Source organism: Helicoverpa armigera, chromosome 8 (genome assembly GCF_030705265.1).
Source record: "Helicoverpa armigera isolate CAAS_96S chromosome 8, ASM3070526v1, whole genome shotgun sequence".
Lineage (NCBI taxonomy): Eukaryota > Metazoa > Arthropoda > Insecta > Lepidoptera > Noctuidae > Helicoverpa > Helicoverpa armigera.
Genome location: NC_087127.1, coordinates 227,004 through 241,291, shown reverse-complemented (window position 1 = coordinate 241,291; position 14,288 = coordinate 227,004). Strand labels below are relative to the sequence as shown.

General features: G+C 42.7%; 1 protein-coding gene across 7 annotated transcripts in view; it reads right to left on the bottom strand.

The window, feature by feature from the left end:
• Positions 1-14,288, bottom strand: part of LOC110380881 (uncharacterized protein) — a 70,671-nt gene that overhangs the window by 36,963 nt on the left and 19,420 nt on the right. For 6 of the 7 annotated variants that reach the window (XR_010276715.1, XM_021341019.3, XM_021341020.3 and 3 more), the window contains exons 2-7: positions 13,428-13,482; positions 12,521-12,635; positions 11,989-12,114; positions 2,594-11,877; positions 1,360-2,503; positions 256-473 (exon numbers count right to left, since the gene is read on the bottom strand). Coding sequence is in view for 6 of the 7 variants with exons in the window: in XM_021341019.3 (XP_021196694.3) it covers positions 256-473; positions 1,360-2,503; positions 2,594-11,877; positions 11,989-12,114; positions 12,521-12,635; positions 13,428-13,481 (10,941 nt within the window). In the remaining variant the exon portion in view is untranslated. The remainder of the gene's footprint in view (positions 1-255; positions 474-1,359; positions 2,504-2,593; positions 11,878-11,988; positions 12,115-12,520; positions 12,636-13,427; positions 13,483-14,288) is intronic. The other variant, XM_021341018.3, reaches the window with a different exon arrangement.

Sequence of the window (14,288 nt, the reverse complement as noted above, 5' to 3'; positions counted from 1 at the left end):
TTAACATTTTTGAGATAAAAGTTGATATCGGATGTAAGATTTGACATATCAGTCGGAAAATAGTAAAATATTTGAAATTCTTCGTTGTTATTGAAAATCATGAGTTGCGTAAATATGTTAAAAAGTTGCAGTTATTGTTTGTTTTCTGTAAGGCGACAAAATACATGTATATCCTCAGTAGGTAGATATTTATGTCTTTACAACTACGTCTCACATTGATGCAACATTGCTACAAAACATGCAGTAGGCGCTTACCCCATGAATTTCCTTGAGCGTCGTTCCCGTGTCTCCGCCGAACTTCTTGGTGGTGGTGATGGCAGCCAGGCCGTGGATGCGCGAGGGGGGCTCCCCCTGACCTTGCAGCAGGCGCTCCAGGTCTTCGGGCTCCGTGGAGTACGCGGTCACCGAGACTGTACCCTCGGGCTCCCCGCCGTTGCGGGAGTAGTATTCTTGGCGGATCACCGTGCCTTTCACTGCATAACGAGACATTTTGTTAATAAGGTCGAAGAAATAAACGTAAAGACATAACTCTCCTTTTGCCTCTATTCACTGACCGGTAAATACGCAAACTATGTTTGGCAATAAATGCGGCTAATATCTTTGTTTTAATACAAACATTTAGTCACAAGTTTTACACGGATCTTGAAATGACACATTTTCACCGCCTTTGTATCTCAACATCTAAGCGGAGCCTGCTTTAGAAACTTTACGTGACACTGTCTTACTCACCGACAGTAAATCTACAACAGGTGACTGAAGACGACCCGAATAACGCACTAACACTTAGAAATATTCACATTCAGCTGAACTAACATTTGCATTATGAACAATCCTTCATGTAAAGCATCTTAGTAATAATATACTCGTAACTGAAACATTACTTAGTCAAGCCACGACAAGTTTCAGTAGTACAAAATATACAAATATTAGAAAGTGCGCGACGTAATGTGTTACCGTTGTCAAGTTCTTTAACATTGACCTCAAAACACTTGAATGGCCCAGATACGTTTATATTATAAAAAAAATATACTGAACGAAACCTTACTCAAAGGCGATGAAGAAGCAGAGAATAATCGCGGTCTTTTTTGTTATTATAAAAACGTTTAAAAAGGAAAACTACGCTGAAAATCACTATTATGAATGTATAGATTATACAGATGAGATACATATATTTCTACACTAATATTATAAAGAGGAAAGACTTGATTGTTTGACATGGATAGGCTCCGAAACTACTTTATCGATTTGAAAACATTTGTTCACTGTTGGGCAACACATCCCCGGTGAACAAAGGCTACATTTTATCCGGGTACTGGAAGAAGTTCCCCGGGATGTAAAAATATGTACATTGGTAATTACCTTGATAGTTAGATGCACCATTTCTCAAAGCCCTGATACCGAACAGTGGTTTGCCGTCGGCGTCGAGCGGCCCGGGCCCGTAGCTGGACGTGATCACGTCGATAGGCTTCGTGATCACCTTGGAGGGACTGGGCGCTCTGTACTTTGGCTTCTCTTCTATCTTCTTACTGCTGAACGTTCTGGTTTCCGAACTAATCTTCTTGAGGTTCCTGTTGGTCACCCACGACGGCTTCTCTTCCTGAACTGATTTCTGCGGTATCTTCTTTTCAATTTCGTAAACAGTTTTTATGATTGTCTCTTTTTTAGAAGGTTCTGATTTAACCTGTTTACGGGTAGGACTTGGAGTGCGCTCGTAAATTCGTTCCGGGCTTTGAGCCTTTCTTTCCGGACTCTGAGCCTTTCGTTCAGGACTCTGACGCTTTTCAGGTGACGGTGACCTCTTGTTAGTTCCATTCATCTGCATCACTTCGATGGTATCCTTAGATGAAGTCCTCGAAGTGAAGCTTTTCGTTGTGGAGTATTCTTCCACTATTTTATGTGCTTCTGAATGCTTGATGGTTCTCTGTCTGTCTTCTGCTGCTTTCCTTGATTTTGCTTCGGCGAATCTAACCTTATCAGCCTCACTCAAACCCACTTTCTTCATGTAAGCTGATGCATATTCATTAAAGCGATTGGGTTTGGGTTTAGGAGTTATTGTTTTGTTAGGAGACTGAGGTCGTGTCTTTTTGTCGGGACTAGGTTGACGAACCGGACTTTTTGATTTGGGGACGGATTTTGGAGCAGGTTTCTCAGGACTGTGTGTTCTGGGGCGCCTGTCACTAATAGTTCTGGTTGGCTCTTTAGCGTGCCCATTATGCATAGGCTGCGCAAGTTCTGGTGCTCGGGTGGTTTCGGGGATCATCCTCTGGGGTGTTTTAGCATGACGATCAGGGGATTTTGTTTTATGGAGGGTAGATTTTGGAGCCCGTTCGGGTGATCTTGTCCTCAGGCGTTCCGGTGACCGCAGCTTTTGTGTAGTCATAGTTTGTCTTGTAGTTTTAGTGTAAGTGTTAGTGTCAATATGGTCGCTCTCGACTTTTTTTCTAGCAATCCGAATCTGTGATCTGATGCGACGCCTCTGCTCGTAACCAACGACCTTTTCCAACTGAAAATTAGAATGTAGTCAGTAAAAAAGTAGACATATTAATGAAATATTGATAACTATAATAAAAATGCAAATCTTTTGCTTACTGACCATTTGTTCCAGGAGGTCCAGGTCGAAGATGTCTTCGATGCAGGGGTGCTCGACGCTTCGCCGGCGTTCGCTACTTGCCGTTGATCTTTCAACACTAGTTCTTCGAAGCTCTACACCAAACTTGCCGCTCCCTCGTCGACTGCTTACTTCGGTATCCTCAACCACCTTCGTCTCCTCCTTGATTTGGCTAGTTTTTGTTGGACGAAGGTATCCAGGAATTTTATCGGATTTTTGAGGCTCGTGTCGCTGACTCGGAGATTCAGCTCTTTGAGTAGTCGGATATCTTGATAACACAGTTTTGGATGTAGTTGTGGTTTCCACAGTTTGATAACCTGGGGACTTAGACCTTGGAATTTCTGGAGACTGGGCCACCAAACGTGACGGGCTGCTCCGCGGCTTATCATCAGTCCGAGGATATTGCGGCCGGCTGAGTGTACCACTTGTCGGTCGCTCTTTATGGGTTTGAGGAACATCACCCTCATCCCCCACTTTATCAGGAATATAAATAGGTGAAGAATCTTCAATACAGGGATGGATATCAGTAGTAGAATCAGGTTTAGGAGACTTTTTCGTAACTCCGATGTCTGTTAATTTAGCAGTTTTAGTTTTAATGGTTTCTTTTGTTTTTTGCGTAGTGGTGGCTATTGTTTCAAACAAAGCTTTAGCCTTCTTAACAGCTTCACTGCTGCGAAGAGTAGTTATTTTAACGGTTGGAGTTCTATCAGCGGTTTTCAGACTAGGGCTGTTGTACTCTTTAACCTTCGGTAGCAATGATGAAGTTTCCCTTGGTTTATGGGGCTTTTCATCACGGCGGTCTGATGGCTTTTTGCTTGTGACTTCCACATCTTCGGTAACATTCATCGTCTCGATATAGTTTTCTACCTCATCATCAACTTCATCTACTATCTTGCGCATGATTTTGTCATGTTGCTCTTTAATTCGCTTTTCCTTCTCCTCGACCTCCTGAGATTCCGTCAAGAATTGCTCAGCTGTTTTTACAAACTTATGTACTTTGTCCGAAACACTGAGTAAGCAATCATCACTCTTTAATGAGTCATCAACGTTAGTTAAGTCAGGACGCTCCACTTTTTGTGGAGTCGGTTTAACTTTAGGAGTCTTAGCGTTTTCTGCAGTCTCCACAAACAAGTGTGCTTTGTCGTGTACACTTAGTTTAGTGTAGTCATCTTGATAAACAGTATTTTTATCGTATTCATCGGTAACTCTCCGTGAGGGACTCTTGCTATCTCTAGTAGCACTTGGTCCTCTAGCAAACTTGTTTACTTTCTCCGATACAGACAATAAGCACTCATCAGATTTCAACTTATCATCAATGAAATCAGAATGTGTCCTTCTTTCAGTATCTTTAAATATTGCAGTTGTATCTTTATGCTTTGTTACTGTCTCAACACCTTTAGTAAATCTGGATACTTTGTCTGTTACACTAAGAAGGCTTTCGTCATCTTCAGTCGCAACGTCGACATCAGTCTTTCTAACAAAAAGTTCGTCATCTTCACAAATTTCAACAATGTCATCCACGATAGACTCGGCCTCATGGATTGTATGATGAGTTCGTTTACGGAAATCATCATCAGGTTCACTCACTTCATCAGGATATCGAGGTGTACCAACGTCATCTCCAAAATTAACGGGAGTTGGACAAATACGATCAGGTGAATTTTCTCTCGACGATTTCGATTGCTCAACATCAATAATAATGTCATCTTCGTCAGTTGAAGTATTCAATGTCGTAGCTGATTTTGGTTTACTTGGCAATTTAGAATGTGGTTCTTTAATAGAAGGCTTTGTAGTTTTAGTAGACATATCACTCACTTGAATTTCTGGCTTTGATTTCATTCTTTGAGGTGATGTTTTCTTCGACTTAATTGTAATATCACTAACAGTCCGCATCACTTTCGTGTCGATGTCTTTCTTTGTCGGGATCACGCTCTCCCTTATGCCTTTAGGAGTTGGGGTTCGCTTAGTTTCTGGTTCGGTAGGTCGACTCGTAGGTGAAGAGATTGTCTTTGTAGTAGTTTTATTTGTTGTTGAACGACTGAAACTATTTTGTTTAGTTACAGAGCCAATATTTGAAGTTTTCTTAAAATCTGTTACAGTTTTGTCCGTTTTGGTGATATTTAAAGTGGCAGGCGTCGCCTTTCTAGTCAGATGAGAAGGTATCGGCTCCTTAGGTTTTATTCCACTTGGCCGCACTTGCGGTGACTGTGGTCTTTCATTTGCTGAAACTGGCTTTTTGGGAGAAACACTTCTTGGTTTCGTGGGTGATTCCGGACTTATTTTATCCGTTTTTGTTGGAGTTGCAATACCTGAAGGTTTCTTAGTAGGCGAAACAGTTCTGGGAGATAATTTGGTTGGGACTTTGGAATCCTTGACTTTTTCAGCTATAAGCGATCCTTGTTTAGTGGTTGATTGCTCTGTGATATCTATTACATCTTCGTTAATAATTTCATTGTCGTTCAGAGTGTGGCTAGCTATATCAATGTCTTTCAAACTGGTTGTTGTTTTGTTTGGGCTCTTTTCTCTGCTGGGTGATCTCTCTTTACGATCAGGAGACAATTTTCGAAGGGATTTTTGGACTCTATCTAAAATTTCCTGTTCTCTTTCGGACATCAGGAAGTCCGTACTAACTTCAGTAATTTTTGTGGTTTTTTTCATTGGTGAAGGTGTGCGAAGCTGCCTGGTCTCTTCTGGTTGCTGAAGGTAGCTACGCTTTTTAGATGGTTCGTAAGGAGCATGGCGTGAAGGCGATTCAGGAGATCTTCCTGATGGATGCTTGGGGACTGTATCTTCTGTAGTCTCAATTTCTTCGGTGGTGGAAATAGTTTCAGTATTACATGTCACAACCGAATCAGTTGTTGTTTTTCTGTCTGGACTTGATCTTGGAGATGAGTGTCGTGGATATTTGTTAATACTCTCTTTAGGTGCAGGTGATTTTTTTACAGAGGCATCTGGTAGAGACTTAGTTGGTGAATGTGTTCGCGACTGATCCGGAGTGGATTTATAACTGTCCGTAGGCTTAGTGCCTCTTCTTGTTGGTGAAGTGTCTGACTGATGCAAAGTAGAATGGTATCCTTCTTTGATTTTTGTAGTCGTGGTGTCCTTAATATCTTCCAAAGTTGACTTAATAGAAGTTATGGTTTTTAAATTACTAGGTTCAGTCTCTTCCGAGGCAGGTGTTTTTCGCGACGGAGAAGTGTCCTTGGGATATTTGTAACCTATTTGTCTCTCTGGGCTAGCTTTGGGTGATGGCTCAGTGTATTTTTGTAGGTTGCGGTTAGGACTTCTGTCCAAATCAGGTTTACTTGGAGCGTTATCTGATTTAGTCGTTTTAGGTGGTGATGGACGTGATAATGAATGCACACTCTGTCTGGTCTTACTGGATGTGATTTCTTCGAAATCCTCATCATGTCTAGTTTTAACAGACGTAGTAGTTTTCATGTAACCAGGAGTTTCGGGATTCATAATTTTCTTTGAAGGCGATGCTCCCCTGCGTTTTTCATCGGTTGGTTTCTTCACAAGGGGCTCAGAAGGCTGCTGAGACTTACGATCAGGACTAATGCTATGTCTAGATGAGTTATAATCTGTTGGGTGTGACCTGGATGGTGAAACTGTTCGAGGATGGTCGGTTTCTTGGCCATACTCATCACTTGTCTTCGGAGTTTGTGAATCAGGGGTATAATGAGGACTTTGCCTTTCTGTTCTACAGGTTTCTAAGAAATCTTTAGTGGCAGACACTGTATCTTGTTTATAAATATTATGAGAAGTTGTCTTCACGAACTCAGGAGTTTTCTCAATAGTGTTTGGCTTATTGTCAGTTGGCTTGTCAGATATACCTGATTTAGGTGCTGTCTCACGTCCAGGCTTAGTTTGAGAAAAGCCATCTAGTGGCTTAGCAGTAGTAGACTTAGGTGGTGAAGTACGAGGATAACTTTCCAGTTCTTTTTTAGATGGAGAGTCTGATGGCTGCCGCACATTGGTTTTAGTTATAGTTAAAGACGTATTTTCTTCTACATCTTCCTCAGTGGTGCATATAGTCTCATATTTTGATGAGACAGACGTAGTTTTCATATAACCAGGGATTTTATCAGGTTTACCTTTAGTTGGTGAACTATCTCTGGGATACTTGTCTACAGGAGTGTTTTCTGATAATTTCCTAGTAGGAGAACGATCTTGATGAGCGTGAGGCTTGCCATCAGGGCTTTGTTCTTTAGGATGATTGGGTCTGCTATCAGCGCCATCAGAAGGTTTAACAGTTTTGCGTGAGGGTGAAGATGAGTATCTGGTTTGGACCGTCTTAGAAGTATTAGTATCACGGAGATCTTCAGTGGAGGTGGTCTCATACTTTGAAGTCATAGAAGCAGTAGATTTCATGTAGCCCGGTCCTGATGGAGAGGAGTCCTTTGGTTTCGTCGGTTTTCTCTCAGAAACATCTTTTGTAGAAGCTAGGTCGTCTTTATGCTTGCGGTCTGGACTCTTGTTGGACTGCCTTGTTGGAATGTCATCTGACGGTTTTGAGACTCGTCGTGTTGGAGATACTGAAGGACGAGGGGATGACTTTTTTGATATAGTTTCTGAAGTCATCGACTGATCAATGTCTTCAATCGTGGAGGTGGAATCGTATTCAACTATCATTGAAGTTGTGGTTTTATTGTAGCTTGGTCTAGACGGAGACGCTTCTCTGGGATACGTGTCAGAAGGTTTATTTTCAGGCATTGCCTTGATTGGTGCCTTTTCGTCAGTGCTTGGTTTTCGCTGGGGACTCCTATCAGAACGTTGATCTGGACCAACTGGTTTATCAGATGGAGTTTTTCTTGTTGGAGATTGTGTTACTTTTCTTTCAATTGTTGTTTTTGTCTTAATTGTTTCATTCTCTTCATTCGTAGCATCATATTTGGATGAAGTAGCTGAAGTGGTTTTCATATAGCCCGGTGTTGCTGGAGTAGATTTGTCAGGATATTTACTGTCATCCTTTTTCTCAGTTGGCCTATACCCTGGTTTTCTTTCAGGACTTATGCTAGATCTTGGAGAGGCACCTGTTGTATTCGGTTTCAATGGAGTTGAACGAGGCTTGTTGGAGTCTTTAGAAGTAGGTTCAACACCTGCAGTCGACCTCGGAAGGTCGTCAGGATACAGTTTCTGATCTTCTTCTAACTTTTGATTCAAGTGCTTCCTCTCAGGACTTTGCCTCGGTGAAGGATACTTATTGGTGACAGTTTTCTTTGTATCCACTTTATAGTCAGTTGTTCTTTCGTGTTTTGTTGTAGTTTTATCTGTCACATCTTTTACACTAATACAGGAATCATCATTAATTACAGTGCTTGTTTTCACAATATTTTCTTGTTCACGCACTATGAAATCGGTTACATCGTCTTCAGTCTGCGTCGTTTTCTTAACTATTGGATATTCAAATGGAGTCTCTCTTGGAACAGGACTGCGACAAGGAGAGACACTAGGAGAGCTCAAATTCGCTTCTGGCTCCTTAAAATAACTGGTTTTTTTAATCGTTTCGGACGTAGTCGTATCATCCATCATTCCAAGAATTTTTCGGCATCGATCCTCATATGTCTCTCTACGCTCTAAAGGTGGTTTTATTTTGCCAACGACGGCATCAGATTCAGGACCTTCCGGCCGATCTTTTTTTACCACTTTATGCTCAGGGAACTCCTTTGGTTCTTCTGTGGGTGAAACACGAAAACTGGATGGGGGTTTTTCAATTGGAGAAGCTTGAGTTACTTCTGTTGAGGGTTTCTTCAAAGAACTTTTTCGTGGCAGGCTATCCTTGGAAGGCGAGGTGCGTTTCTCTGGAGATGGAGATCTGCAAGGAATCTTAGAAGGAGATTGTGATCTGTTCACTCCTAGACTTTCCGGTCTTTTAGTGATATTAGTAATAGTTTCGTCGGTGGAGTGTATTTCAGAATAATATTCTTGATCGTCTAAGTCAGTGACAATGTGCTTTTCAGTTCGTGGCGAGCTGAAGTATACGAAACCACTTACAGAAGTAGTGGGAGAGCTTTGACCAGTCGATGGTTCAGTATCAGTAGGTTTCGGTTTCCTAGTGGGGCTAGAGGATGGTGTAACCAGTTTTCGTGGACGATCTTCAGTAGTTTTTTTATTTATCTCTTCCCTAGTTCTCTCTGTTGTAATAAAGTCAGTAGTGTGTTTGTATTTGGAATCTTTTGAAGGAGATTTAGCAGGGGACACGCTGTCTCGTGGCAACTTCTTTGTGGGAGATGTTGGCTGTTCAGATGTTTTGTTTGGAGATTTTTGACGACGTGGCTGCGAATCGTCCTTTACATCGGTACTGTCTCTAAAAGTTGTAGTTACCTCGGTGACATCAGAAACAAACGGTTTCTTTTTGTCATAAGTTCCATAATTAACCGGCAATGGCTCCTTTGGAGAAGCTTTATCACTGGGTGTATCTTTTTCCTTCGGAGAACGATATTTTGACGTTATTTCCTCGGTTACCTCAACAGTTTTGTGCTGCGTCACATCAACCCGATCTTTTTGGTCAATAAATTTAACATGATCCTTGGGAGAAGGTGATCTCTTTCTTGTCAATTCAGTGTTACAGAAATCGGGAGTGTCTTTACTGGGACTCTTCCTTGAAGGTGAATGATCTTTTTGTTCAGATGGTAACTTTGGCTTAGTTTTATCGTTACGGGTGTACATTATTGTTTCCTCGTCGATAAATTTATAGTGATCTTCTTGTACTTTGTTGGTAGTTTTTTCCATAGGCTTACGCTCAGGGCTTTGCATTGGTGCATGCTTCGTTGGGGACTTGAGGTTATCTGACGGCTTGCTCGCAGAAGTTGGCTTCATATATCCAGGTTTCCTATCAGGACTCATACTCGATCTTGGGGCATCTTTTGGTTGCTTTTGAACAATGTCGTCAGGAGTTTTTGACGAAGGACTTGCTGGATGATAACTAGGTTTTCGGTCTGGACTTGAGCCAACTCTGTTGGTGCTATCTTTAGGGTGAGACTTTCGAGGTGGAGAGGTGGTACGGGGTAACTCAGACACTGGAGTTTTACGACCATCATGAGGTTTTCCGTGCCCTGGTTGTCTATCAGGACTCAGATCTGGTTTCCTTGCAGTATCCTTAGGCAAATTATTAATATTTCTTTCCGGACTTGATCGTGGGAAGTTTGAGCTAGAAGAAGGGTGCTTTCTCTCTGGACTTTCTCGCGATCCTATTGGCGAATCTCGACTACCTATTAAGCGAGTAGGAGAAGTAACTCTACGGTGGCTCACTGTAGGTGAACCTCTCTCTGTTGGTTTCCTTTCTGGGCTAGCACTAGGCCTTAATGGAAGTTCTGGTTTTTTCTCTGGACTTACGCTGGGCCTGTAGCGAGTGTCTTGGGGTTTTCTCTCAGGGCTATAACCCGGCCTCGTTGGAGAGCGACCGGTGGGAGGTCTTTTATCATCAGAACTGGTATACTTATGCGTTTTAACCTCAGTGACACTATGGGCAGAATGTGTGGTAGAGTTTTTATCGTTACGGGTTGGCGAATGTCTGTCAATTTTGTTTGGACTACCACCTCTGCTTGATGGCTTCCTGGATATTTTATCAGGGCTAACGCTGCTCCTAAGCGAAGATGAGCTGGACTTGAAGGTTCTACTACCAGGAGAAGAAGCTCTAGTTGAGGGTCGCGTGGTCGTAGGTGTATCGGCACGGAGTGTACTAGCCCACGCCTGATGTGATGGACTCCAGTCATTGCTGATCTTTTTTTGAGGAAAATCTGTTTGATATGTGGTTTGGTAATGATCAGAGCTTGTCTTCCTTTCTACAGTTTCCTCAATCTTTTGATCTCTTGTGACGTGATGTACTCTCTCCTCGGTATCCTTGGTTTGGTGTTGGACATAATCTTTCACCGGTACCGGCTGGTCATCACGAGGCCTTACAGGCTCTCGGTAATCATCGCGCGGAGATGTTATATCATGACGATTGTTTTTAGGTGTTTCTGTGTCTCGGCGGTTTTCCGCTGGGGTCAACGTTTCGGGACGATCGTGGCGTGGTGTATAAGATTTAGGTCGATCATTTTGCGGTGTAACTGTATGTGGGCGCTGATCACGCGGCGGGCTTGGTTCAGGGCGAATCTCGCGGACAGCCGTTTCCTTGCGAACATCATTAATTTGATATTGTCGGCCATGGGTCTGATTCGTAAACTGCGTGTTTACATAGTCATCTTTATCTGTGGACTCTATTACTTTATTGACTCGAGTCACGTGGCGAGTGGTTTTCGAATATTCGTCATCCAACTTAGAATGATCAATATTTGTCTTGTTCACTTTTGTTTCATAACGCTGCACATCCGAATAATCTTTATTGTCTTTTGAAGTGTATTCAGCAATTTGTCTCTTGAAATCGTGATCATCAACGTTTCTTTGGGAATCGACGATGTCAGTGGCGCGGTCATCAATAACGTGTCGTATAATTTTGGAGGATTCCTTTGCATCAGATCGCTGTTGGGAAGAGTAGGATTTATTTTCCCTTGTCTGGTACGAATGTTCGGAGCGAGTGCTTTGTACTGGAGCCCGAAATTCTCTCTTGGTGCTGGTAACCCGAGTTCCGTCAGGCAAACACCGCGTCTCTACAATTACCCTGGTGTTGTCATCAGGGTAATCCACTTTCCTAGAGACGAGCTCGCCAGTCTCATAATCATTTCTGGTCAAGTTTTGTTCATAATCATTTTTCCTCACGACATGTTCATACTCATTCTTTTTTACACTTTGTTCATATTCATTTCTTGTTATATTTTGTTGGTAGTCATTTTTTCTCAAATTCGTTTCATAGTCATTGTTCCTTAAGTTTTGTTCGTAGTCATTAGTTTTCGAAATCTGTCTTCTCGTTACAGAGGATGAATCCTCATTGCGGTTAGTATCATAACTTCGTAGGTCATAGTCATCGTTAGTCAAATATGGCACTGTTTCATGTCGCGTCGAAGACATCTGCTGGAACTTGGACGAAGAAGTCGACGAGCTGGTGGTAGACGATATCTGCGTGCCGTCATCAGTTTTGCGCACGACGTGTTCGCGAGCTGCTGTGTTCGACGAGGTCTCGTTACGTTTCAAGCTGCTGTTGTCATCGTGATACTCGGTGACGGCTTCTTTATGATGATCGACGGCAGCAAATTGTCCTTTGCCGCCATCCACATCGTATCTGCCTTCAATGTTGGCGTGGACAGACTTGACGTGCGTGTGACCATCGTCGGTGGTCTTGTTCTCCGACTCCACATTCCAGCCAGCGTTCGACAGCGCCTTCAAGTCTGGAAAGAGAGCAGTGTTAGTTAGTCTTTCATTATGATTGGTATGAACCGTTACCGATTAATAAGCGTTAGTTCGGTTAAGGTTACATTATGGGTGTATAGTGCAGGCACCTTGGCCGCGGTACGTGAACTCCTTGGGTGGGGAGCCAGCGTCGCGGACCTCCTTGCTCTTCATGGACTGGAAGCTCTGGTCCGCGAACGACTTCACGTGGCCTTGCGCAGCACTGAACTCACTACCTGTTGAATTCGGGCACAACTACGCTGACTTGTGGTCTTAAGGTGGACACTTCAGATATTCAAACATTAATTAGGGGATCATTAAATGTATATAAAATCTTATTCCTGGGGAAAAATTCTTCAGCATACATAGTTCATCAGGTAAACCAGCGTTAAGCAACTAACGAATACTGAAAATCTACAGATGCGCATTTACGTAAACATACATAACGCGTAATAAATACATAGTACCTAGCTATAAAATAATGATCAGAGGTTCACTACTATAATAAACCCTTAGCTTGACTACTACACACACATTGTTCAGTGTACTATGCATACATATAATAGCTACACTAACTACGTTTCCCACATTCTCCCTCCCCTCCTACCCCACTACTGGAGGAAATCAAGCAAGATGAGTTACCTTTCCCCTCCCTGGGAGGTTCGGGTGAGTACAGGTCGCGCAGGCGCTCTTCCCGCAGTCGGTACATGTGCGCGCGAATCTCTTTCTTGCGAGAGAAGTCTTCCGTCTGCTGCCACTGGAATTTTGAAATGTGTTCGTTTAGCAAAACATTTGTACCAGTACTTTTCGGGGAGGGACGGCTACAGCGGCTGTCCTCATGTAAGGAGAATAGCCAACTGCGCAGGACATATGATAGTGCACAAGCATTTGCGCAGATACAGGTCCACTAACTATTCCTTAACTCTCATAGCCCCGTGGGACGGCAATCCGATACCACCGGAGAGAGATGAGGCGCATGACCGACATTTACGTGCTCTCCCATGCATCAATCACCAATTTCCAGGCTCTGGACTGCTTTGTGAGTCTTCTAAAACCCACAAAGCTATTTCGACCCGACTCGGGTATCGAACCCGAGACCTCGTGCTCAGCAGCCGCACTTGTGACAGTTAGACCAACGACGCAGTTAAACGATTGTATGCACGAATGAATGTATGTATTCTATAATACATAACATTCGTTTGATTACTGCAAGAACATGATAAGTAACATTCCTTATTTCAATATGAAGTAATTTAATTGCTTGTTATTTATTTTCGAATGTCAAAAACAAACAAAACAAATGACAAAATGCGAGTTATTTCGCCTTTTGCTTTTGTAACAATGAACATTGCAATGTGTTTTGATAAACATTGCTCGTGGTTTCCGTCAGGCGCGCGCATAATCTAATGAAGTACGGACTGCGGTCAAGACTACTTATGTTACGATGGGAATGTTGTAGCTCTGATTCCCCCAATGACATAGAATCATAGCTGATTGGTAAACTTGGCTAACACTACGTTTTAAAATATCAATGAAAGCAATATCTCACCATGCGCCGCAGCAGATCCTCGTCGCGGATCAACGACACGTCGCCTTCAGACATTCTGTAACAAACAGAAAATTACTGTTAACAACGTATCCTCTAAGGTAAACTACATAACACCTTCACGCGGAATGAAAGACCCTGGTAATACATACAGTGAACAGGCAATATGCATTCACTGCAATAAATGAATAAATACAAGATATTTATGCAAATCTAATGATACTGCCGTGGAATGCAGCTCATCTTAACAATTAAAGGACCGTCGTTACCGCTGGCTATTGACAAGTTGTATTTACTGCTCGAAATAATTGTATTGGTGATTAGATCATTTTAGACGTGCTTAATGCAAAAATGTGTAATCAAAAGGAAAAGCATAATACGACGACGATGTCCTCCTAGCCGATTATCGGCTACGGCGGCTGTTCTCATGTAAGGAGATTAGCCAACTACGCAGGACATATTATAGTGCACGAGTATTTGCGCAGACACAGGTGCACTCACTATTCCTTAACTCTCATAACCCGATGGGACGGTAATCCGACACGACCGGAGAGAGATCAGGCGCAGGACCGACATTTACGTGCTCTCCGATGCACGGGTGTATCAATCACCAGCTTCCAGGCTCCGGGCTGCTTTGTGAAAGTCTTCTAAAACCCACAAAGCGATTTCGGCCCGACTCGGGAATCGAACCCGAGACCTCGTGCTCAGCAGCCGCACTTGCGACAACTAGACCAACGAGGCAGTTAAAAGCATAATAATATTGTCGAGGAAGATACAAACAAAGCAACAATTGAACATTCTCCGAGACCAAGGCCCGAATCCTATCGTATTCAGATCAGTTAACCTATTGATATTTATACCAAA